Source organism: Schistocerca americana, chromosome 6 (assembly GCF_021461395.2).
Source record: "Schistocerca americana isolate TAMUIC-IGC-003095 chromosome 6, iqSchAmer2.1, whole genome shotgun sequence".
Lineage (NCBI taxonomy): Eukaryota > Metazoa > Arthropoda > Insecta > Orthoptera > Acrididae > Schistocerca > Schistocerca americana.
Genome location: NC_060124.1, coordinates 525,462,528 through 525,482,211, shown reverse-complemented (window position 1 = coordinate 525,482,211; position 19,684 = coordinate 525,462,528). Strand labels below are relative to the sequence as shown.

The window sequence follows — 19,684 nt, the reverse complement described above, 5'->3', positions numbered from 1 at the left end:
ATGGCGTTTTAATGTATTACTTTGTTACTACAAACTCCATTTGCAACATTTATGTATCACTAAATGTGCTAGCAAATTTTTGTCACCGTATGACACTTAGTTCAGGAGACTGATGTCGTAACACCGTGATGCCTGAGAAACTGCTGTGTCAGGCATGACATTTTGTTTTATTACTTCTTTACTACTAAAGTTATTGGCAAAACATTTCAAACATTTCACAAACATATTTAAAAAGGAGCCATATAATAACTATAGGCATATTCCAATGCAATGTTGCGTCAAAATTTCAAATCAATCAGTCAAAACTTTTGTGAAATATGCAATTAGTAACATTTGCCAAGCATGCCACCACATGTGTTGGTATTAAAAATTGGAATGCATATTATTTTTCTCAGAAATATCAATCTGGCATATGAACTATATGATCAAAGCTACAATATTAAAAGGATATTTTAAAGGAGAAGATGTAGTGCTACCACACATCCAAATGATTCCAACAGATTTACCATTCAAGCTCAAATGCTTGTAATTTCCAGTGTGATCCGCATTTGCAATGACCATCAACAAGGCGTAGGGACAACCACTACAAGTGTGTAGACTAAATTTGGAAAACCCGTGCTTCTTACATGGACACCTGTATGTGACTTGCTTCTGTATCAGGAACAATCTGACTTACTCATGCATGCACCAGACAGAAAAATAAAAAATATTAACATCATCAATACCTTCTCATGGATCCTTCACAATACCTACAGTAAAATTACTGTCTGCAGTTACACTCTGCACAAAACAATAATGAGAAGCACATGCACTTCCCCATATAACTAGCACAGACTCTATGGCCTCTAAACACCATCCATTGGCACCCAGTGGGGTAGATACTACTGCACCTAAACCAGTATCATCCATATTGCTATTCCCACACTCAGTTACTTCAGTACACCACACACTCACTTCATCTGAAACTACAGCTAATTCGGACTCCACATTTTCACAAGATACTGAACCTGATAATGATACATACTCGCCTTAACTTCCACAGCATTAGTACTTTGTGTACCAATGAAACTCACACAAACAACTTCACTCTCCTCATTTCTTGTTTCCACACAACTACTACTATTACTTAATCTCTCAAGCCTCCTTGTAAAGCCTAGTATTCCTTGTTGCCAGAGAAAGATACTGGTTGTTTTTAACTGACCAACCACCACACTTCAGCTGCCTCTTCTTTGCATACTCTGGAGTGACAAATTGCACAAAGGTAGGTTCCTTTCCTTCTTAATTTTTAGTTTCTTTGCTATATCTGTAAACTCTGCTCACAACAGTGTTACTTTGGCTGCTAAAATTCATAACTTTTCTTCTAAGGTAACCCCCTGTGGTAGTAAAAAAGGCATGGTTGACCCTCTAACAATCATATAAAATGCAACATACAATAGAGAACAAAACTGAATGACAATGATGACACTTAAATATACTACTAATATAACAGTTCTTATTATAACATAACCTTTCCTCCTGAATGGATACTCATGACTATAACTTTACATCCTTCAATGCAATGTGTAATACTCCTTGCTCATGATGAACACACCACCAGTTCCAAAGGGTTCAAGCTAACATACATTTTTTAAATTCACCTGAGTCTACTTTCCTTGTATTGCTCATACAAATACAATTAAAATACCTAACAAAAAATACATTGACTTGCCATGATGCTTGCAGTGTAGAAAAGAGAGAGAGAGAGAGAGAGAGAGAGAGAGAGAGAGAGCCACAATGGATGATGTTGACACTGTGAGCTGGGGCTGCTGATGTAGAGGTAGCAGCAACCCCTACTGAAGCGGTTAGGTGCTTCTAACACTAGAATGTCAAGAGTGGTGGACGTATCAGGTGTTTGAAGGTCAGAATGAAGCACCACTTGCTTCACTTGGACTTGGGTTGAGGGAATGATGGCTGTTGGAATGAAGCAGCAGACCACTAATGCAGACATCCATGAATGAATTAACCCTTTATTTACGTTGGGTACACATATGAGATCACCACTGGAGTGGAGGTTGTTGGGGTGATGTACAGGGCCGAGGAAGCTATGTGTGCTGATGCCAGCAGGGCCACTAAGGAGGAAGCATACACAGGCAGCACTGCCAGCTGATGTCAGCAAGGTTGCAGAAGCCGACAGAGACTGCGCACCGGTGGGTGGGGAGTGGCAGCTATGCCCAGGCTGCTTGCCTGTCTCAGGACTATGGGGTACAACTCCAAGAAGGACAGTACTCAAACCGTAGCCCCCAGTATGATTGATGTCAAAGACATATGCCTGTGCTCGGCAGTGATCAACAACATGGTAGTCCACCAGGATCGGAGGGCAGTGAGGGGGTAGCCAGGCAGCTACCAGCCCAGACTCAAACATGCATCCCAGCAGAGGGCTGGACACCCTCAGGGGGAAGTCACTCAGTAGGTCACCAGCCAGCTTGAAGACACTGTTGAGAAACTGTGACATTATCCAGTCTAGCTTTCTCATGCAGTCAGCTTATATGGGCATCCTGTTGTAACTGAAAGCTGTCTCTACTTTCAGAAGTAGTGGCGGTGTACTTTTCAGCATTGGTGTATTGAATACATACTCTTACACTCTGAATGTCTTCTTACTTCATAGCAATTCGTCAACAAGATGACACCCCTCTCCCCATGACGATGTCTCATTGCACTGGCGCCAGGCATTCCATTACTCCAGACAGTTTTTTCTTAGGTTGCTGTTTAAGTTTCATCACAGTTATTTTGTGACCAATACGGATAAGAATTAACAAAGAGAAACTACCAGAATAATGTAGTGCTTAATTGAAATTAACAAGGTGGAGAATAAAGGTTACTTGTGTTTCATATCTAATTTGACTCTTATGACACGGTGTTTATGGGATTCTTCTGCTATTATAGCAAGTTTTATGAAATAATGTGGCTTAATTGCTTAAGGTAGATACTATACACTGAGAAGACAAAAGTCATGGGATAGTGATATGTACAAACACAGATGGCAGTAATTATCATGTTCACAAGGTATTAAAGGGCACGGCATTGGCAGAGCAGTCGAATGGTAGTTGGAGCTAGACACTTGGGACATTCCATTTTGGAAATTGTTAGGAAATTCAGTATTCCAAGATCCACAGTGTCAAGAGTGTGCCAAGAATACCAAATTTCAGGCTTTACCTCTCACCACAGACACGCAGTGTCTGTTGGCCCTCACTTAATGACTGAGGCCATCAGCGTTTGCTTAGACTTGTCAGTGCTGTCAGACAAGTAACACTGCATGAAATAACCCCAAAAACCATTGTGGGATGTACAACAGCTGTATCCATTAGGACAATGCAGCAAAATTTGGCATTAATGGGGTATGGCAAAAGACAACTGACACAAGTGCCTTGGCTTACAGCACAACATCACCTGCAGTTCCTCTCCTGGGCTCATGACCATATTGGTTGGAACCTACATGGCTGGAACATGGTGGCCCAGTCAGATGAGTCCAGATTTCAATTGGTAACAGCTGATCATAGGGTTTGAGTGTGGCGCACACCCTACGAAGCTGTGGACTCAAGTTGTCAACATGAAACTGTGCGAGCTGGTGGCGTGGCCTATCTTTACATGGAATGGACTGGGGCCCTCTGGTCCAACTTAACCGATTATTGGCTCGAAATTGTTATATTTGGCTGCTTGGAGACCACTGGCAGCTTCACAGACTTAATATTTCTGAACAACAATGGAATTTTTATTGATGACAATGGGTCATGTCACCAAGCCACAACTGTTTGTAACTGGTTTGAAGAACATTCTAGACAATTCGAGCAAATGGTTTGGCACCCCAAATCACCCAACACGAATCCAATTCAATGTTTGTGGGACATAATCAAAAGGTCATTACTTACAGAAACTCCTACACCAGCAATACTTTTGCAATTATAGTTCAAATGGCTCCAAGCACTATGGGACTTAACATCTGAGGTCATCAGTCCCCTAGACTTAAGACTACTTAAACCTAATTAACATAAAGACATAACACACATCCATGCCTGATGCAGAATTCAAACCTGCGACCATAGCAGCAGCGCAGTTCCAGACTGAAGTGCTTAGAATCGCTCGGCCATAGTGGCCGGCTGCAATTATGGATGGATATAGAACCAGCATGGCTTATTATATCTGCAGAGGACTTGCTGCACTACACTGTGCAAAAGCAGGTCTGACAAGATGTTAGGAAGTATCCCATGACTTTTGCGACCTCAGTGTAATGCTTAATGTTATTGTAAGCAAATTTGGGAAACTTTGGAAAATCTACACTGGGATAACTGAAAGGGAATCTCAACCCCTGTCTTGCCAAAAACTTGAAGTTGCAGCTATTGGTTACACTAGATTTTGTACTCTCTATGGTGAGGCTTATGTGATGGCCATAACAGAGAATTACAATTATCAGTATATTTTCTGTTTGCTACACAGGTCTCTAGTCTTAAAATTGCATAAATCTGTTATTCTTTGATCATGAGAGGGCAAAAACAGTGAAGACTCCCAACAGTGTAGTAAAGCAGTAGCCACAATGATATTGTTCAATGGCTTTACTTTTCATTAACTTCTCATGGTTGGGATTCACGGTCATATAATATTTCTTAAAAGACATCATATTCGCCGTTGACTGTATAAAATATTTATTGTTACTATTGCAATTTCAGCCTTATGGCCATTTTCAAGACACTGCAAAGTCACCTAAACACAAAAATACTAAAGAGAAGCACAGGGTGTATATACATAACTATGCAAACATTTCATTAAGAAAGTAGCTCAATTATAAAAATTGGAGATAAATGTACATTACTTACATTCTGTCAGAATATAAAGCTATCTGACATGAGTACATGTCATTGTCAAAATGCAACCTTTTGACTGTGAGAGTCCCACAAGATCCGATGAGTACGACACTTATTACATCGTAATATGTTGTTAAATATATACTGAACTGTGGATGTTACCATTGTTCTAATAAACTATCACACATACAAGTTCAGGTACACTGACAACATGTGGAGCTAAGTCAGTTGGCGCAAAAATACATTTACTAAAGATACTGCCTGTGCACATAGCAAAGACAGTGCACACCAAGGATACAACTTATAAGCTTTATATCGTAAAGTCTTTTCATCTGTCGACATCATACAGCTTACTAAATAGTGCTATGATTGTAATGGGCAGTAGGATAGGATGGGAATATTTATTTATAACATAATAGAGGATAATACATGTGTTATCTGTTAATAAGCTCCCACATTGACTTAAGTGCTCGTAAATGAGATGAAGACAGAGCTCTGATATATAATACTTTGTATGCGTATAAATTTTATGAATATAAATGGCTTTACTTTTGGTGCCATGTGATTCAAGAATGGTCAACCATTTCTTGATTCCATCCATGACACCCACACAGAGATGCAGTTTGAACTTCTGGTATGTGGAATAACTATCACTTCATTCTTTCATTCTGTCTTTCAACCCATCCTGGATTTTCCATTGTTTGATTTCATTCATGATAGTTTCAATATCCCAGCAGGAAAAACTCATGTCACATTTTTATTGTTTTATATTAACAGTAACCCCAGAAATGTTGCAAATCATGCAGTTATCTACAGTGAAGTCCTACCAGGAAAAAAGCACTGCACAAACATCCAGTTAGATCTTGATAAGATATGACTACAATATAGATGAGTCACAATTGGAATCAGCCAACTCATACAAATACCTGAGTTTAGCAATTTGTGGGGATACAAAATAGAATGCTCACATTGGCTCAGTTGTATGTAAAGCACGTGTCAGACTCCAAATATAATGCAGTCACTTACCAAAGGATGCTGCTTAGAAAACACATATGTGACTCACCCTATAACACTGCTCAAGTGTGTGGGATCTTCATCAAATAGGTCAATGATACTGAAGATATACAAATAGAGGCAGCAAAAATGGTGACAGGTTCATTTGATCCATGGGAGATTATCACAGAGATGGTAAAAAGCCTGGCCTGTCAGATGTTTGTGGACAGAAACCTACTATTCTGCAAAATCTACTTACAAAGTTTCAAGAACATGTATTAAGCTGGGAATTTAAGAATATATTACAACACCTTACATATTGCTCCTGTTGGGGCCATGGAAACAAGATTAGACTAATTACGGCAACCATGAAGGCATTTATGCAATCATTCTTCCCATGTTCCATATGAGAATGGAACAGGAAGAAACGATAATATATGGCATGATGGGGAGTTCTTGATGCCACACACTTCTCAGTGGTTATCAAAGCAAGGATGTAAATGCACCCTGAAACAAAGGGCCAACCACAACAGAACAGACATTGGTGTTGCATAACAACAGTGTGTCCAGCTTCAGCTATCTGCTGATCCATTAGCATCTATCCATGAAAGAGGGGGCAATGCTGTGCATTCCCACCCTGTCTCTTGCAAGATTCTTCATTTTTCTGAATCAAATGAGCATGTAAAGGACACTGCAAACATTGTGAAAGAGGCTTTGATGAAAGCCCTATATGTTGTTCCAGAGGAGGTCTTTCAGCACGCTCAATAAACTTGGAATATCTGCTGCAAAAAGGATGTTGATATTGGTAGTTATTTCTTTAAACGAATTCCACCCCGGCTTTGTATGAGGTCTGAAGCAATTGCTGAAATATATTTTGTTTTGCAGCAAATTGCAACTATGTTTGAATTTACCCTTGGTCATGTTTTGGAAGGAAAGCAGGAGGGAAGGAAGCAAGGAAGGAAGAAAGGAAGATTAGGGTTTAAGATGCAGTCAACAATGAGATAACTGAAGGAAGTTATATTCAAGTGAAGTCTGTCCACAATAACGTGGTTGCAGGAGAGCTATTACAGAACATATAACAAGGTGAACAAGACCTATGTATCTGCAGCTCCATATTGTCCTTTTCAGCAATGATACCTTCAAACACCATAGGTGTGAACTTAATGATAGAATGTGTGCTTTATTTCACACCTGGCATCAAATTGAGCTTATAAGTACAACTTTTTGTCTGTTCCCTTTTCCCTGTATCACCCCTCATTAATGCTATTTTCTTATTTTCTCGCCCCTTCATACTTAATTTTCCTCTTTCAACTCTCATTTAGTTCCTGCAACATATCTTGCAGTCTTTATTTTTCTGTAGCTCATTTACGATTATCTATTTATTCTGTTCTTCCCTCCCCCCCCCCCCCCCCACCACCACCCCCACCCCCACCCCCACCCCCACCCTGTCAGGTCGCCCAAACTGCTACCTGTGCCGCCCTCACCAGTCAGCCTGCATGCTATTCGTTTGTTTCTTTCATCAGTCAACTCGACTGAATCGAGTTATTGAGTAGTTGTACTTTCCTATGTAGAACGCATGTCCGCGTCATCGTATTTTATACGTTTCTGTCTGGCACATAGATAATTAACACGTACCAATGAGAAAAGTTGCGGCCATTTTAGTGATCTCAATATATTATTCTGTCTGGCATTTGTTTGAGAAAAGTTGTGAATATTATACTGTTTTCTTGTACAGAGAATCTTTGAGGTCAACAGTAAAGGAAGATTGACTTAATGGCTTAGCTCTGTTGAACACTCACCCTGACATTGATTGTCCTATTGACGATGTAATTAACCAATTTGCCAGGAAGAATAGGTGCATGGAATTCATCATTTAAGGAAGAGAACCACAATTTTAACTTTTTTATATCATAAGATGACATTGTCTTGTATGTGTGTATAATCAGTGGAAATAAAACTTTCTTAAACTTTGCATGTGACTTGATTATTTCTTATTACATATGAAAAATATGTGCTTACTGAGATATGATTTTATGTTTCACGTCAGTAGCTCATCACACTTTAAACAAAAAAGTCTGCATCTCATAATGTGTTTTTCTTTTACTGGGACAAGTAGCTTGAACTATTTGCCAGGATAAGAGCAGTGGAATCCAAGAGGTTAATGATAACTACATATTCTAAAACAACAATATTGCACCCATATTAGGTGAAACTTTCTTCAATTCCCCCCCCCCCCCCCCCATTCCCCACCCCAGAAACAGACACACACACACAAAATGAGAGAGAGAGAGAGAGATCCAAACATTTTTCACTTTAAAACACTAGACCTAAAACAATGCTTTTGCAAGATATAAATCACTTACATTACCTTTTAGCTGAATGACTAGACCCTCTTGAGTAGTAAGACTGTTTGTGACAGAACCTAGGCTTCTACTTGTAGCAGAAAATTTATCCCGAAGATCTGCAACTTCCCGTTCTAAGGCCCTTTGTTGCAATTCTAGATTGTCCTTTTCCTGGAATAAAGGAATATGGTGATAAAAACCCTCAAAATTTTGTAAACCATGTAAGAAACAAATCATTATCTTACTTATACAAGATGCGCATCACTGTTTTTCTATTTCATATGAACATGGTATTCAAGAAACTAGTGCAGCATATGTACATTTGTAGTAAATCTAAAATACTACCAGCATCCCAAAATGAGTAATGTTTTCACAAAAATAATCAATTTTTGAAAATGCAACATAACTGGCAGTCTTTCCTTCTCATTCCATCTGGAAAGCCTTACCCAATCTGGGGTTCTGGTTGACTTCATTTCCTTAACCTCACCAGTCCTCTTCTTCATCTCTCTTCCTTCCCCTTCAACCCTTCTCCCAGAAGGAACCACTGGCTCCAAAAGCTTGTAAATTTCCTTAAACTTTGTATGTGCATTCTCTCCTCCTGCCTCTTGGTGAGTACATTTTAATCTAAACTGAGTAATGCATAGTTCACAGATTTCTATTAAATCCATTCTACTAAATCCAATACAGTTGGAGGACTACTATAGCTAATCATCCATAACTGCAGAGAAATTGTCACAGTGACCACACACTTCCACAAATTAAAATTAGTGAGAAAGCCACTATTTTAAGACAAAATATTGTTTCCTTAATGATATCAAGTATTTACTATATATTATTATCTACTCCTAGTTTAACATTACCACAAATGTTCATGAAGATTATGAAGAATGAAGGAAGATTACAGTTTAATGTCCTGTTGATGACAAAGTCTTTATAGATGGATCAGTGGCACAGGTTGGACAAAGATGGGGCAGAAAGTTAGATGTAATCTTTCCAAAGGAGCAAATCAATAACACACCTTAAGCAATTTAAAGAAAACCACAGAAAACCAAGGAACTGTGGAAAATTCTATACAGGTGTATGGGTATTTCAGTCTACATCATTTGACTATGATTTCAGGGTCTTGATCATTGTGCCAATTTGCTTGGTGATTAAGATTACAAAGCGAAGTCAAACATATCAGATCCAGTAGTTTCTTCTCTTGTGTTACAAGATGTGCCAATGCCATTAAGTGACAAGCCATCAAACGAGATGGAAGCTGAAAGAATAGCAGTTGTATATTATACTCTGTATTCAACTTTGTTAGTGGTGAATCTCTGCTTTTACACTGTGCAGAATGTTCATCTCCGGCTGTTTATGGGTGTGTCTGACACATACTTTCAAGTGCAGATAGATTCATTAGAATCGAGTTTCCTTGCTTTGCGTATTTGCTGCTTGTAGTAACACTCTGTCACTGAGTTTTCTGCATCGTGTTGTGGGCCCACAGAAGGGAAATTAATAGTTAGAAGTTTAAACCAATAACATGGTGCAAGTATTTCTTTTAGTTTATCAGCCTAATACTGCAGATGTCAGAAGAAAGTGAAATCAAATACTGAGTTCTACATTTCAGTAGAAGGAATTTCAGAAACTGGAAATTTCAAATGAAAGATATGCTGCATGTATTAGATTTGTTGGATCTTACTGCAGAAAAAATTGTAGAACAAGCGACATTTCTCAAAAGTGGCATGGAAAAGGAGAAAGAAGAAAGGATACTGTGATTGCAGAAAAAAAATTAGACAAAAATGTATGCTCTGATATTAGCCTGAAACTCCTGAATGGCTGATCCCTAACAAAATACTACAAATCTGGAATGACAGGTTAGGTCATTAGAATTATACAAAGCTTAAAAGTGCTTCAGAGCTTCATGGAAGGAATAAATGTTGAAAACAGGAAGACGTCAGAATGCTGCACCATCTACATGGAATGTAAACAAACAAGATTTCTGCACGATGAGAAGTGAATGAAAGCAGAAAAGCAACTAGAGTTAGTTCATAGTGATGTTATGGGTCCTATTATTCCCACACCTTATGACAGAAGGAGGTATGTCATTACATTTATAAATGACTCTACTGATTTTAAAGCTGTTTGTACAGGGTGAACAGTTAAAAGTAGCCCACATCCCCTTTGAATGTGAATGAAATATTTTGACTTCTGAAATAGAGTGAACAGGTTCGGTTAAAGAAACAGGCAAAATTTTCAGGGTCAGTTATCCTGATAGGGGACTAACAGCAAAGAGAGCAACACAGAGTCTGTATAAAAACTGGAGCACTTATTCATCTGTGAAAAATGTAAAACAACAAAGAATTCCTTCAGTTTACACACCAGAAGTTATTGCAGACATTCGCCAAAGAATTATTCAGAGCCCAAAGAAGTCTACATGTAAACTGGTCCTATAGGCACATGTAACTAGGAGGAGATGCCTGTGGATATTGAAAAGTCTTAATTGGAATATCATGTGATGATTGTGTAGCAATTAAGGGATGATGACAATGAGATACATGTGGATTACTGCACATGGCTTGGTTTGTAAGACCCTTTCCATTACATCATGAACAATGAAGCATGGTTTCACCTTTCCGGTCATGTGAACTCACAGAATGTGAGGTACTGGGCAATGGAGGATCCTAACACTGTACATCAGCAACCAATCCATGATGAAAAAAAATCAGCATTTGGTGCGGAAATGCGCGTCATTGGACCAATATTTTTTGACACTATCCTCAAAATGGTTGCATATATGGAAATTTTTTATACATTTTGTGCTCAGCTAACTGAATGTGAAAGACAATACTGCATCTTCCAGCAAGATGTGGCAACATGCCACATGCCTCAGCTATTCCTGGAATGATGTCTTCACTGAGGAATGAACTGTCAGCGAACATTTATGGCCAACACATTTGCCAGATCTAACAACACTTGATTTTTTCTGTGGGGCATTTGAAGAGCAGGCTCTATAAAATAAATCCACATACAGTACATGAACTGAAAGACAACATCATCCATGCCGCCATCAATATCTGAACTTTATGCCAGGTGTATCTGAATATGCTTAAATGTGCACAGGTGTATATTGATATCGCAGGGGATCACCTTCAACATCTTATATATATGTATTGATTGTAAATAAATGGTGAGTCTATTTCTGCTCCTCGTTTCTGTAATTTTACTGTATTTCCTTTATACTTACACTGTCTAATTTTCTCTCTGCCATCCTATATGATGCATAATTAATACAAAGTGCTGGAATATTTCAAACAGCACAAAGGCATGGCCATTGTACGAGGGCTATCCACAAAGTAAATTACGTTTTGGAATTAAAAATAAATAAAGTATTGGAAATTTTTTAAATTATATACAAATGAAAGCCACACTTCAATACTACTTTTCTACATAGTTTCCATTTAAATTAAGGCACTTATCTTAGCGATGGACGAGCTTGGAAATTCCTTCGTCGTAAAATTCGGCCGCCTGCGCCTTCAACCACGTGGTTACATCTTCTTGAACCTGTGCATCATCATCAAAACACTGCATAGCCAACCACTTCTTCATTGCTGGGAATAAGTGGAAGTTGCTCGGTGCCAGGTCGGGACTGTACGGTGGATGAGGAAACAATTCCCACTTAAAAGATTCGAGAACTTCACGAGTGGCATTTGCTGTGTGGGCCCGGGCGTTGTCGTGAATCAGCAAGATCTTTGAGACCAACTTTCCCCTGCGGTTGTTTTGTATTGCTCTTCTGAGGTTGTGCAGAGTTTGGCAATACCTTTCAGAGTTTATTGTAGTGCCTCTTTCCAGGAAATCCACAAAAATCGTATTTCTACCGGGTTACTGATTAACCACGTGGTTGAAGGCCTGGCGGCCGAATTGTACGATGAAGGAATTTCCAAGCTCGTCCATCACTACGATAAGTGCCTTAATTTAAATGGCAGCTATGTAGAAAAGTAGTATTTAAGTGTGGCTTTCATCTGTATATAATAAAAAAATTTCCAATACTTTATTTATTTTTAATTCCAAAACGTAGTGTACTTTGTGGATAGCCCTCGTACATTTCAGTTTGAGGATGAGCATTTTCTGAGATAATGGAGGTGAATATTTGAGCAGTGAAATGAAACCTTTTATACAGTATGAACTGACCATCAAATATACACCACAAAAAAAAAAAAAGAATCGTTGAACACATGAATAGGAACTTTAATAACAAAGCATGCTGTATGCTTCTGAACCGTAAAACTGGAAAATTATTTCAGCCTGAAGCCGTACTGACTGCCATTTACTTGATACACTGAACACTGCCGAGTGCACCAAAAGTGGGAATTCAAGCTACTCTGAGGCATGGTTAGATGCCACACACACACAGAAACTGAAATTTCTGTGGCATATTGATGCCTTCTTGGAGAACTGATTATAATAAAATTTGAATCCAGAATAAAGAAATGTTTCACAGTTGGTTACTGTGTTGTTAGCTGCAACAGGTAGAAGACATGCTTTGTGGGTGCTACACTATTTTAGCAATTTTCACTGAGATAAACTCATGCTCCAGTGTGCTTCTTCAGCACACAAGCATATAAGTGTGCACAGAATCAGCTAAGTAAAAAACCTGTGCAATATGCATGTTTATTTATATATAAAAGTCAACTATGGAATTCTCCTTAGTGTGAGACTGTGTTTACAAGAACCATGTGCTGATTTGAAGTTCTAGATTCACTTATTTTACTGATCACGTTGCTTATGTATAATCATTCACTGATTGTACCAATACTTGTCTGTATTGTGATACACTGTGAAATTTCGAACATTCACAAGTGCCACAATAAACTCGTACATTATTGTCAATTATAGGCTTAAACTTAGTTCTGCTCTTTCAAAATGTTTGAGAACAGTAGGCATATGCTAATTCAAAACAATCATTCCTAATTTCATTGTACAATTACAAGAGAAATACATTATTTTTGAGAATTTTTGGACACTTACAAAACTATATTTATGCGAGTTATCAGTGTGAGTGCTTTGAATACACAATTTATTTCGTAGCATATCAGCATTCATGATTCACAGTTCTGCCAAGAATACATCACATCTGAATTTCATTGTATATCAGTGCAAATAAATGTGCCTTTTTTGAGAATTTTTAGAAGCTACCATTGTCCTTTGCATAATTCACAAGTGATTTGTGGTAAATTGGCATTTGTTATTTGGTTATGGTAGCAGATATTCTAACTAACATATTGTGTTACATATAGTTTTCCCTTAAAGAGGAATAGCCCTACATATTATCTGCATCTATTGTAAATAACTCTGTATTTGAGGTTGCAAACAACTATACTTAACCCCAAAATGTTTTAGGAAACTAGCAATTTTTACCACAGGTTTTTTGTGTTGCCTTGATAGAAATCTCATTTTGTGTACTTACTTCAATTCTTATATTGAATTAGAAACTATTTAGCTCAACAGATTGAAAGCTAATCAGTGGCCTTAATTTAAATAAAATAAAAAAATAATAAAGTCCAGAGTCAGGTGTGTACTACACATCAGAGGCTGCTACTCAGGCAGATGCACCAGCCAAAATGCAACCCCACTGTGAATGCTTTTCTCAGACATGGGATGAACTGGTTAACATTTGCAAGCAGCTGGAAATCACTTTGACTACTGTCAAATGATTGACAGCTGCTGTGAACTGGTGTGCTGGAAGAGCTCCTGAGAATTGTGCACTTGTGGCACAGGTGCCAGAGGTACCTGAAGTACTATTGGATCCTGTCTCCTTTGCATAAAGTATAGGATCTGTCATTACTTGTCCACTTGACTGTGAGTGGTGTGTCAATGGAGGCCTAGGAGTCCCGCACAGGGTGGATGGAGACCAGGGAGGACTCACGGTGTTGTACAGATCTCTTTAACCAACAAGTTTGAGGTGCTCTCTCTCTCACAGAAACTGGAAGTTAGACAGTGGGACTCACTTCACCTGTTTTGGGGAAACCTGTTTTGTCCAGGGGGAGTTAAAACATACAGCGACTGATGTATGCCTTAGGGAAATGGCAGCAAGGGACAGGAAAGGACACCAAGTGCACTCAGTGTGTATGACTGGGGGCCTCATTGAACATGTTGAAGAGACTATTCCAGCAGCCACTGAGGGAACAGGGTGTAGCCAACAGAAGATAGTGGCACACATTGGAACAAATGATGCCTGTTGTCTATGCTCTGAAGTCATACTTGGGTCATTCCAGCAACTGGCAGAGAAGGTTGAGATGGCCAGCCTTGTGCATGGAGTTTCAATGAAGCTCACTATTTACAGCATTGGCCCCAGAACTGATCATGGTCCTTTGGTTCTTAGTCAAGAGGAAGGACTGAACCAGAGACTTCGAGGGTTGTGTGACAAGCTAGCCCGCGACTCCCTGAACTTGTGCCAAATGGTTGAAACTGTTGGATCCCATAAATGAGTCAGGTGTGTACTACACATCAGAGGCTGCTACTCAGGCAGATGACTGTTTGTGTGGGTGCACACAAGGGCTTTTTAGCTTAGGCAACTCTCCATCGAATCTAGATAACAACAGCTCTAGGAAACCCAGAAGCACCAGTATAAGACCGAAAGAAATACCCCCCACTGGTGAGAGAATTACAATCCTAATGGTAAACTAATTGCAACAAAGTGCCCGAGTTTGAAGCGTTCATGCAATGCCGTGAAGTTCATGTAATACTAGGTACAGAAAGCTGGTTGAAACCTGAAATTGATAGCAGAGATATTCTTGGGGAAAATTTAAGTGTATTTTGAGAGGGTTCACAAATGGGAAATGGAGGCAGTGTATGCGTCACAGCAAACAAAAAACTCAAATCCACTGTGATAGAAAATGAAGCTGCATGTGAGACTGTTTGAGCACAACTCAGTATCAGGTGTGGGGATAAAATGATAAATGGATTCTTTTACCACCCACTAAACCCGTCTCCTGATGTAACTGAAAACTTTAGAGAAAACTGTGGTGTCACCGCCAGACACCACACTTGCTAGGTGGTAGCTTTAAATCGGCCGCGGTCCATTAGTACATGTCGGACCCGCGTGTCGCCACTGTCAGAGATCGCAGACCGAGCGCCACCACAAGGCAGGTCTCGAGATACGGACTAGCACTCACCCCAGTTGTACGGACGACGTAGCTAGCGACTATACTGATGAAGCCTCGCTCCTTTTCCGAGCCGACAGTTAGAATAGCCTTCAGCTAAGTCAATGGCTACGACCTAGCAAGGCGCCATTAGTAACATTGCATGTATCTAAAGAGTCTCACTTGTATTGCCACAATCTCCAGATGTACCAAAAGGATGGATTAAAGTTAAGTATTCCAGAAGCTATGTACTTTTCTTTATAGCATTCATTACGTATCCTGTTTCAGACCTCACGCCATCCTGCTGTAACTTAGCGCGTGCCTTTCGGCTTCCTCTCATTGTGTCTAGGCTGTCTTGTCTAGACACAACATTTTTTGGCGACGAGTCAACGGAAAGGGTCTTGTTCTTTCTAATTGCTTACATTTACTTGTGTCATGGCTTCGCCAGATGTACTGTCCGAATTTTATCGCTTGCAGAATCAGCAGACGCAGGCGTTATTGGATGCCCTTGGACAGCTCGTCCAGGGTCAACGTGCACTGCAAAACGATGTGGCCGCCGCCGCTTCACCGCTACCACAGCCACAACATGCTGTGGCACCCACATTCCGGCAATTTGACTCAGCTAAGGAAACATGGACGGAGTGGTCACACCAATTTGGATTGCATCTCGCCGCCTACAGAATTCAAGGTAACGAGCGGCAGCCTTTTTTATTGGCCTGTGTAGGTGTGTCCACCTACCGTGTGATAGTGAAATTATTTCCCCGATGCGACGTAGCAACTCTGTCCTACGAAGAAATTTTGTCGGCTTTGGATGCCTATTTCAAAGAAACAGTCAATGTCGTTGCAAAAAGGTATACGTTCTTTCATACAAAACGTACGGCCGGTCAAACTGATAGGGAGTGGGTTGCAACATTGCAAGGCCTTACTCGGGATTGTGCTTTTGAGTGTGAATGTGGACTCCCTTATTCAGATACTATGGTACGTGATGCAATAGCACAGAACGTTTCTGATGTTCACATACGGGAACAGATTTTGAAACTAGTTAATCCCTCCCTTCAACAAGTGATCGACATATTGGATAGACAAGACACACTTGACTTTGCTCGGGAATCATTTGCAACTTCGCCAGCCGTGTGTAACATTAACCGGCCCGCCGGGCGCACTGCATGGCCCGGTAAACTGCCCTCGCACATGTCCGCGCAGCTGCCGCCACGCTCTAAACCAGGTGTGCCGCGCCAGCATCCAAATGCAGTGAAATCATGCCCGCGGTGTGCTACTAGACATTCGCGTGAAAATTGCCCATCACGCCAAGCTATTTGCTTTTTCTGTAATAAGAAAGGACATGTTCAAAGTGTTTGCCAGAAAAAGCTCAGATCAGACAATCACAACCATTCCAGGCCCTTTGTTTCACGCCGGAATCGAACCAAGAATACTCAGGCTCGTGAACCTTCGCCCATGGACATTCATGTAGTTAATTCCACTTCGTCCAGTGCCACTGTCTCTAACAGTGACTGTGTTCGTCCCACAAATACTGTGCGTCGACGTCGCCGGAAATCACGTCAATTAGCAAGTGATGCTGTACCTGTATCAGTTCAAATTGCACGAGACAGTCGCTCTTGTCATCAGCAGGACAATAAACTTTTTGTAGACTTGGACTTTGAAGGCAAAGTGATCCCATTCCAACTCGATACCGGAGCTGCAGTTTCATTGATCAATCACGACACGTACAAACAACTGGGCAAACCTCCGTTGCATGCCGCAAATGTTCAGTTAAATAGTTATTCAGGTCAGAATATCCCTGTGTTAGGACAGTGTACTCTTCTTGCAACATACAAGGGACAAACAAAACTTGTGTCTCTTTACGTCCTTCGTTCTTCTTCTGCAGTGAACTTGTTTGGTTTAGATTTATTTCAGTTGTTTAACATGTCTATAGTAAATCAGGTCCTATCAGTGAATCAGACTGTGCCTTCCGCCAGTGTTTCTCGGCTATGTGAAGAATTTGCAGACATTTTTGCGCCGGGCCTTGGTTGGGCTAAGAACTATGAAGCACATTTGGAACTGAAAGTAACCACGCAACCGAAATTTTTCAGAGCGCGCAATGTTCCCCACGCATTGCGTGATGAGGTCGTAAGAACATTACACGATTTTGAATCACAAGGTGTGAGTGAATGTACACAATGCTTCTTCCTTTTCAGCTCCGCTTCATCGCTTACGCCGTACAGGTGTTCTGTTCGTCTGGACGGCGGAATGCGAACGCGCCTTTCGCCAGTTGAAATCGGCGTTGCTTTCAAATACTTGCCTTACGCCATTCGATCCCCAGAAACCCCTTTTGTTGATGGTAGATGCATCGGATTTCGGGATCGGTGCTGTGCTTGCGCACAGAGATGGATCGCACGATCGCCCTATTGCCTTTGCGTCCAAATTGCTCTCGTCTGCGCAAATAAATTATTCACAGATAGAGAAAGAAGCTTTGGCTCTCGTGTTTGGTGTTAATAAGTTCCATGATTTCTTGTATGGTCGTCACTTTACCATCATCACAGACCACAAACCTTCGACATCGCTTTTTCATCCTACCAAGCCTGTACATCCGCGTACAGCGCAGAAATTCATTCACTGGTCTATTTTCCTCTCGCAGTACTGCTACGATATCTTGTATCGGTCCACTGCTAAGCACGGAAACGCCGATGCGTTGCCCCGTTTGCCTGTTGCTGAGGATAGAGCATTCGATTCTTCCACACTTGCTTGCATGTTCATTGATGCGGAAACTGATGACGTGGTCGAATCGTTTCCGATTGATTTTCGTCGTGTAGCTACAGCCACAGCTGCTGCCCCTGTCCTTGCTACTGTTTTGCGTTTTGTTGCTACGCAATGGCCTTTGTCAAAGTCTCGGATCGAGGATCCGTTGGTTCGCCGATTTTTTGCTCATAAGGAGAGACTTTTTGTACGACGTGGTGTTTTGTTGTTGCATTCTGATAATGATCAGTCCAGAGTCGTGGTCCCACGTTCGTTACGGTACTCTGTTTTACGGCTTCTTCACCAAGGACATTGGGGTATAGTGCGAACGAAACAACTTGGTTCGGAATCGATGCTGCGATTACGAATATGTGTTCTTCTTGCATGGCGTGTGCCGAACAACAATCCGCACCGCCGCGGACAGTCTTTGCATGGCCAAAAGCCACTTCCCCTTGGCAACGCTTGCACATCGATTTTGCTGGTCCATTCTGGAATGCTCGATGGTTGGTCCTGGTAGATGCCTTCAGTAATTTTCCTTTTGTTGTCCGGATGTCTTCCACGACGTCAACTGCCACCATCCAAGCGTTGTCTGCTATCTTTTGCATTGAAGGTCTTCCGCAGACTATTGTTTCCGACAATGGCCCACAATTCATGTCTGCAGAATTTCAGTCTTTCTGCAAGGCCAATGGTATTCAACATCTAACATCCGCGCCGTTTTCGCCTCAGTCAAATGGTGTCGCTGAACGATTGGTCCGGACTTTCAAGTCACAGATGTTGAAGTTGAAAGAGTCGCATTCTCGGGAGGACGCATTGTTGCTCTTTCTGTCTTCGTATCGCTCTCAGCCCCGAGATGGTCGCTCGCCGGCTGAGTTGCTCCACGCTCGTCCTCATCGAACCTTGATGTCTTTGCTGCACCCGCCGCATCAGGTTCCTGTGCAGCGGCAGTCTTCTGCTTTTGCTCCAGGCGACGTTGTATTCTATCGCAACTATCGAGGTTCACGGCGTTGGCTCGCAGGGCGCACTCTTCGCTGCCTCGGCCGCGCGATGTATTTGGTTTTGGGGGCCTCTGGTGAGGTGCGTCGGCATCTCAATCAGCTGTGCCTCTGTCGTCGCACGGGTTCTGCCGCTCCCCGTCTGCTTTCAGCGACGGTGCCGTCCGGTCAGCGCCCTGGGGACCCATCTACTGGCTCGCCTCATCCCCAGGTGTTACCGACGATGCCTTCCATTTTGCCCCATGGCGACGCGCCGCTACCGCCTCCGCCGCCGCCGCCTGTCCTCCAGCCGGCGCCGCCCGCAGTGGACGCTTCGCTGCAGCCACCAAGCGCCTCACTGGGTCACGCGCCGCCGATCGCTTCCCGTGACCAGCTGTCCTCCGCCATGGAACTCTTGCCCGCTCCGGACCACATGACGTCATCGCACGTCGGATACCCCAACGCAATGGAGGTCGACCCTTCGGCCCCCCCCCCTGTCTCTTTATGGGCGCATACACCGCATGTTGACGTGCACCCTGGACTAGGTTTTCAGGCGTTTCCTAGCTCCCCTCGGACCGAATGGCCGGGTGCGGGTGGCACAGCCTCGCCTGTTGTTGGGCTCCCCACCTCATCGCATACGTCAACATGGGATCCTCCCCACGGCGGGCGGAAGCCTTATAACACGACCG

At 41.7% G+C, this 19,684-nt stretch overlaps 1 protein-coding gene across 1 annotated transcript in view; it reads right to left on the bottom strand.

The window, feature by feature from the left end:
* LOC124619654 (coiled-coil domain-containing protein 170) overlaps positions 1-19,684 on the bottom strand; it is a 451,315-nt gene that overhangs the window by 151,513 nt on the left and 280,118 nt on the right. Inside the window, exon 7 of the mRNA XM_047146186.1 lies at positions 8,197-8,341. Coding sequence (XP_047002142.1) covers positions 8,197-8,341 — 145 coding nt within the window. The remainder of the gene's footprint in view (positions 1-8,196; positions 8,342-19,684) is intronic.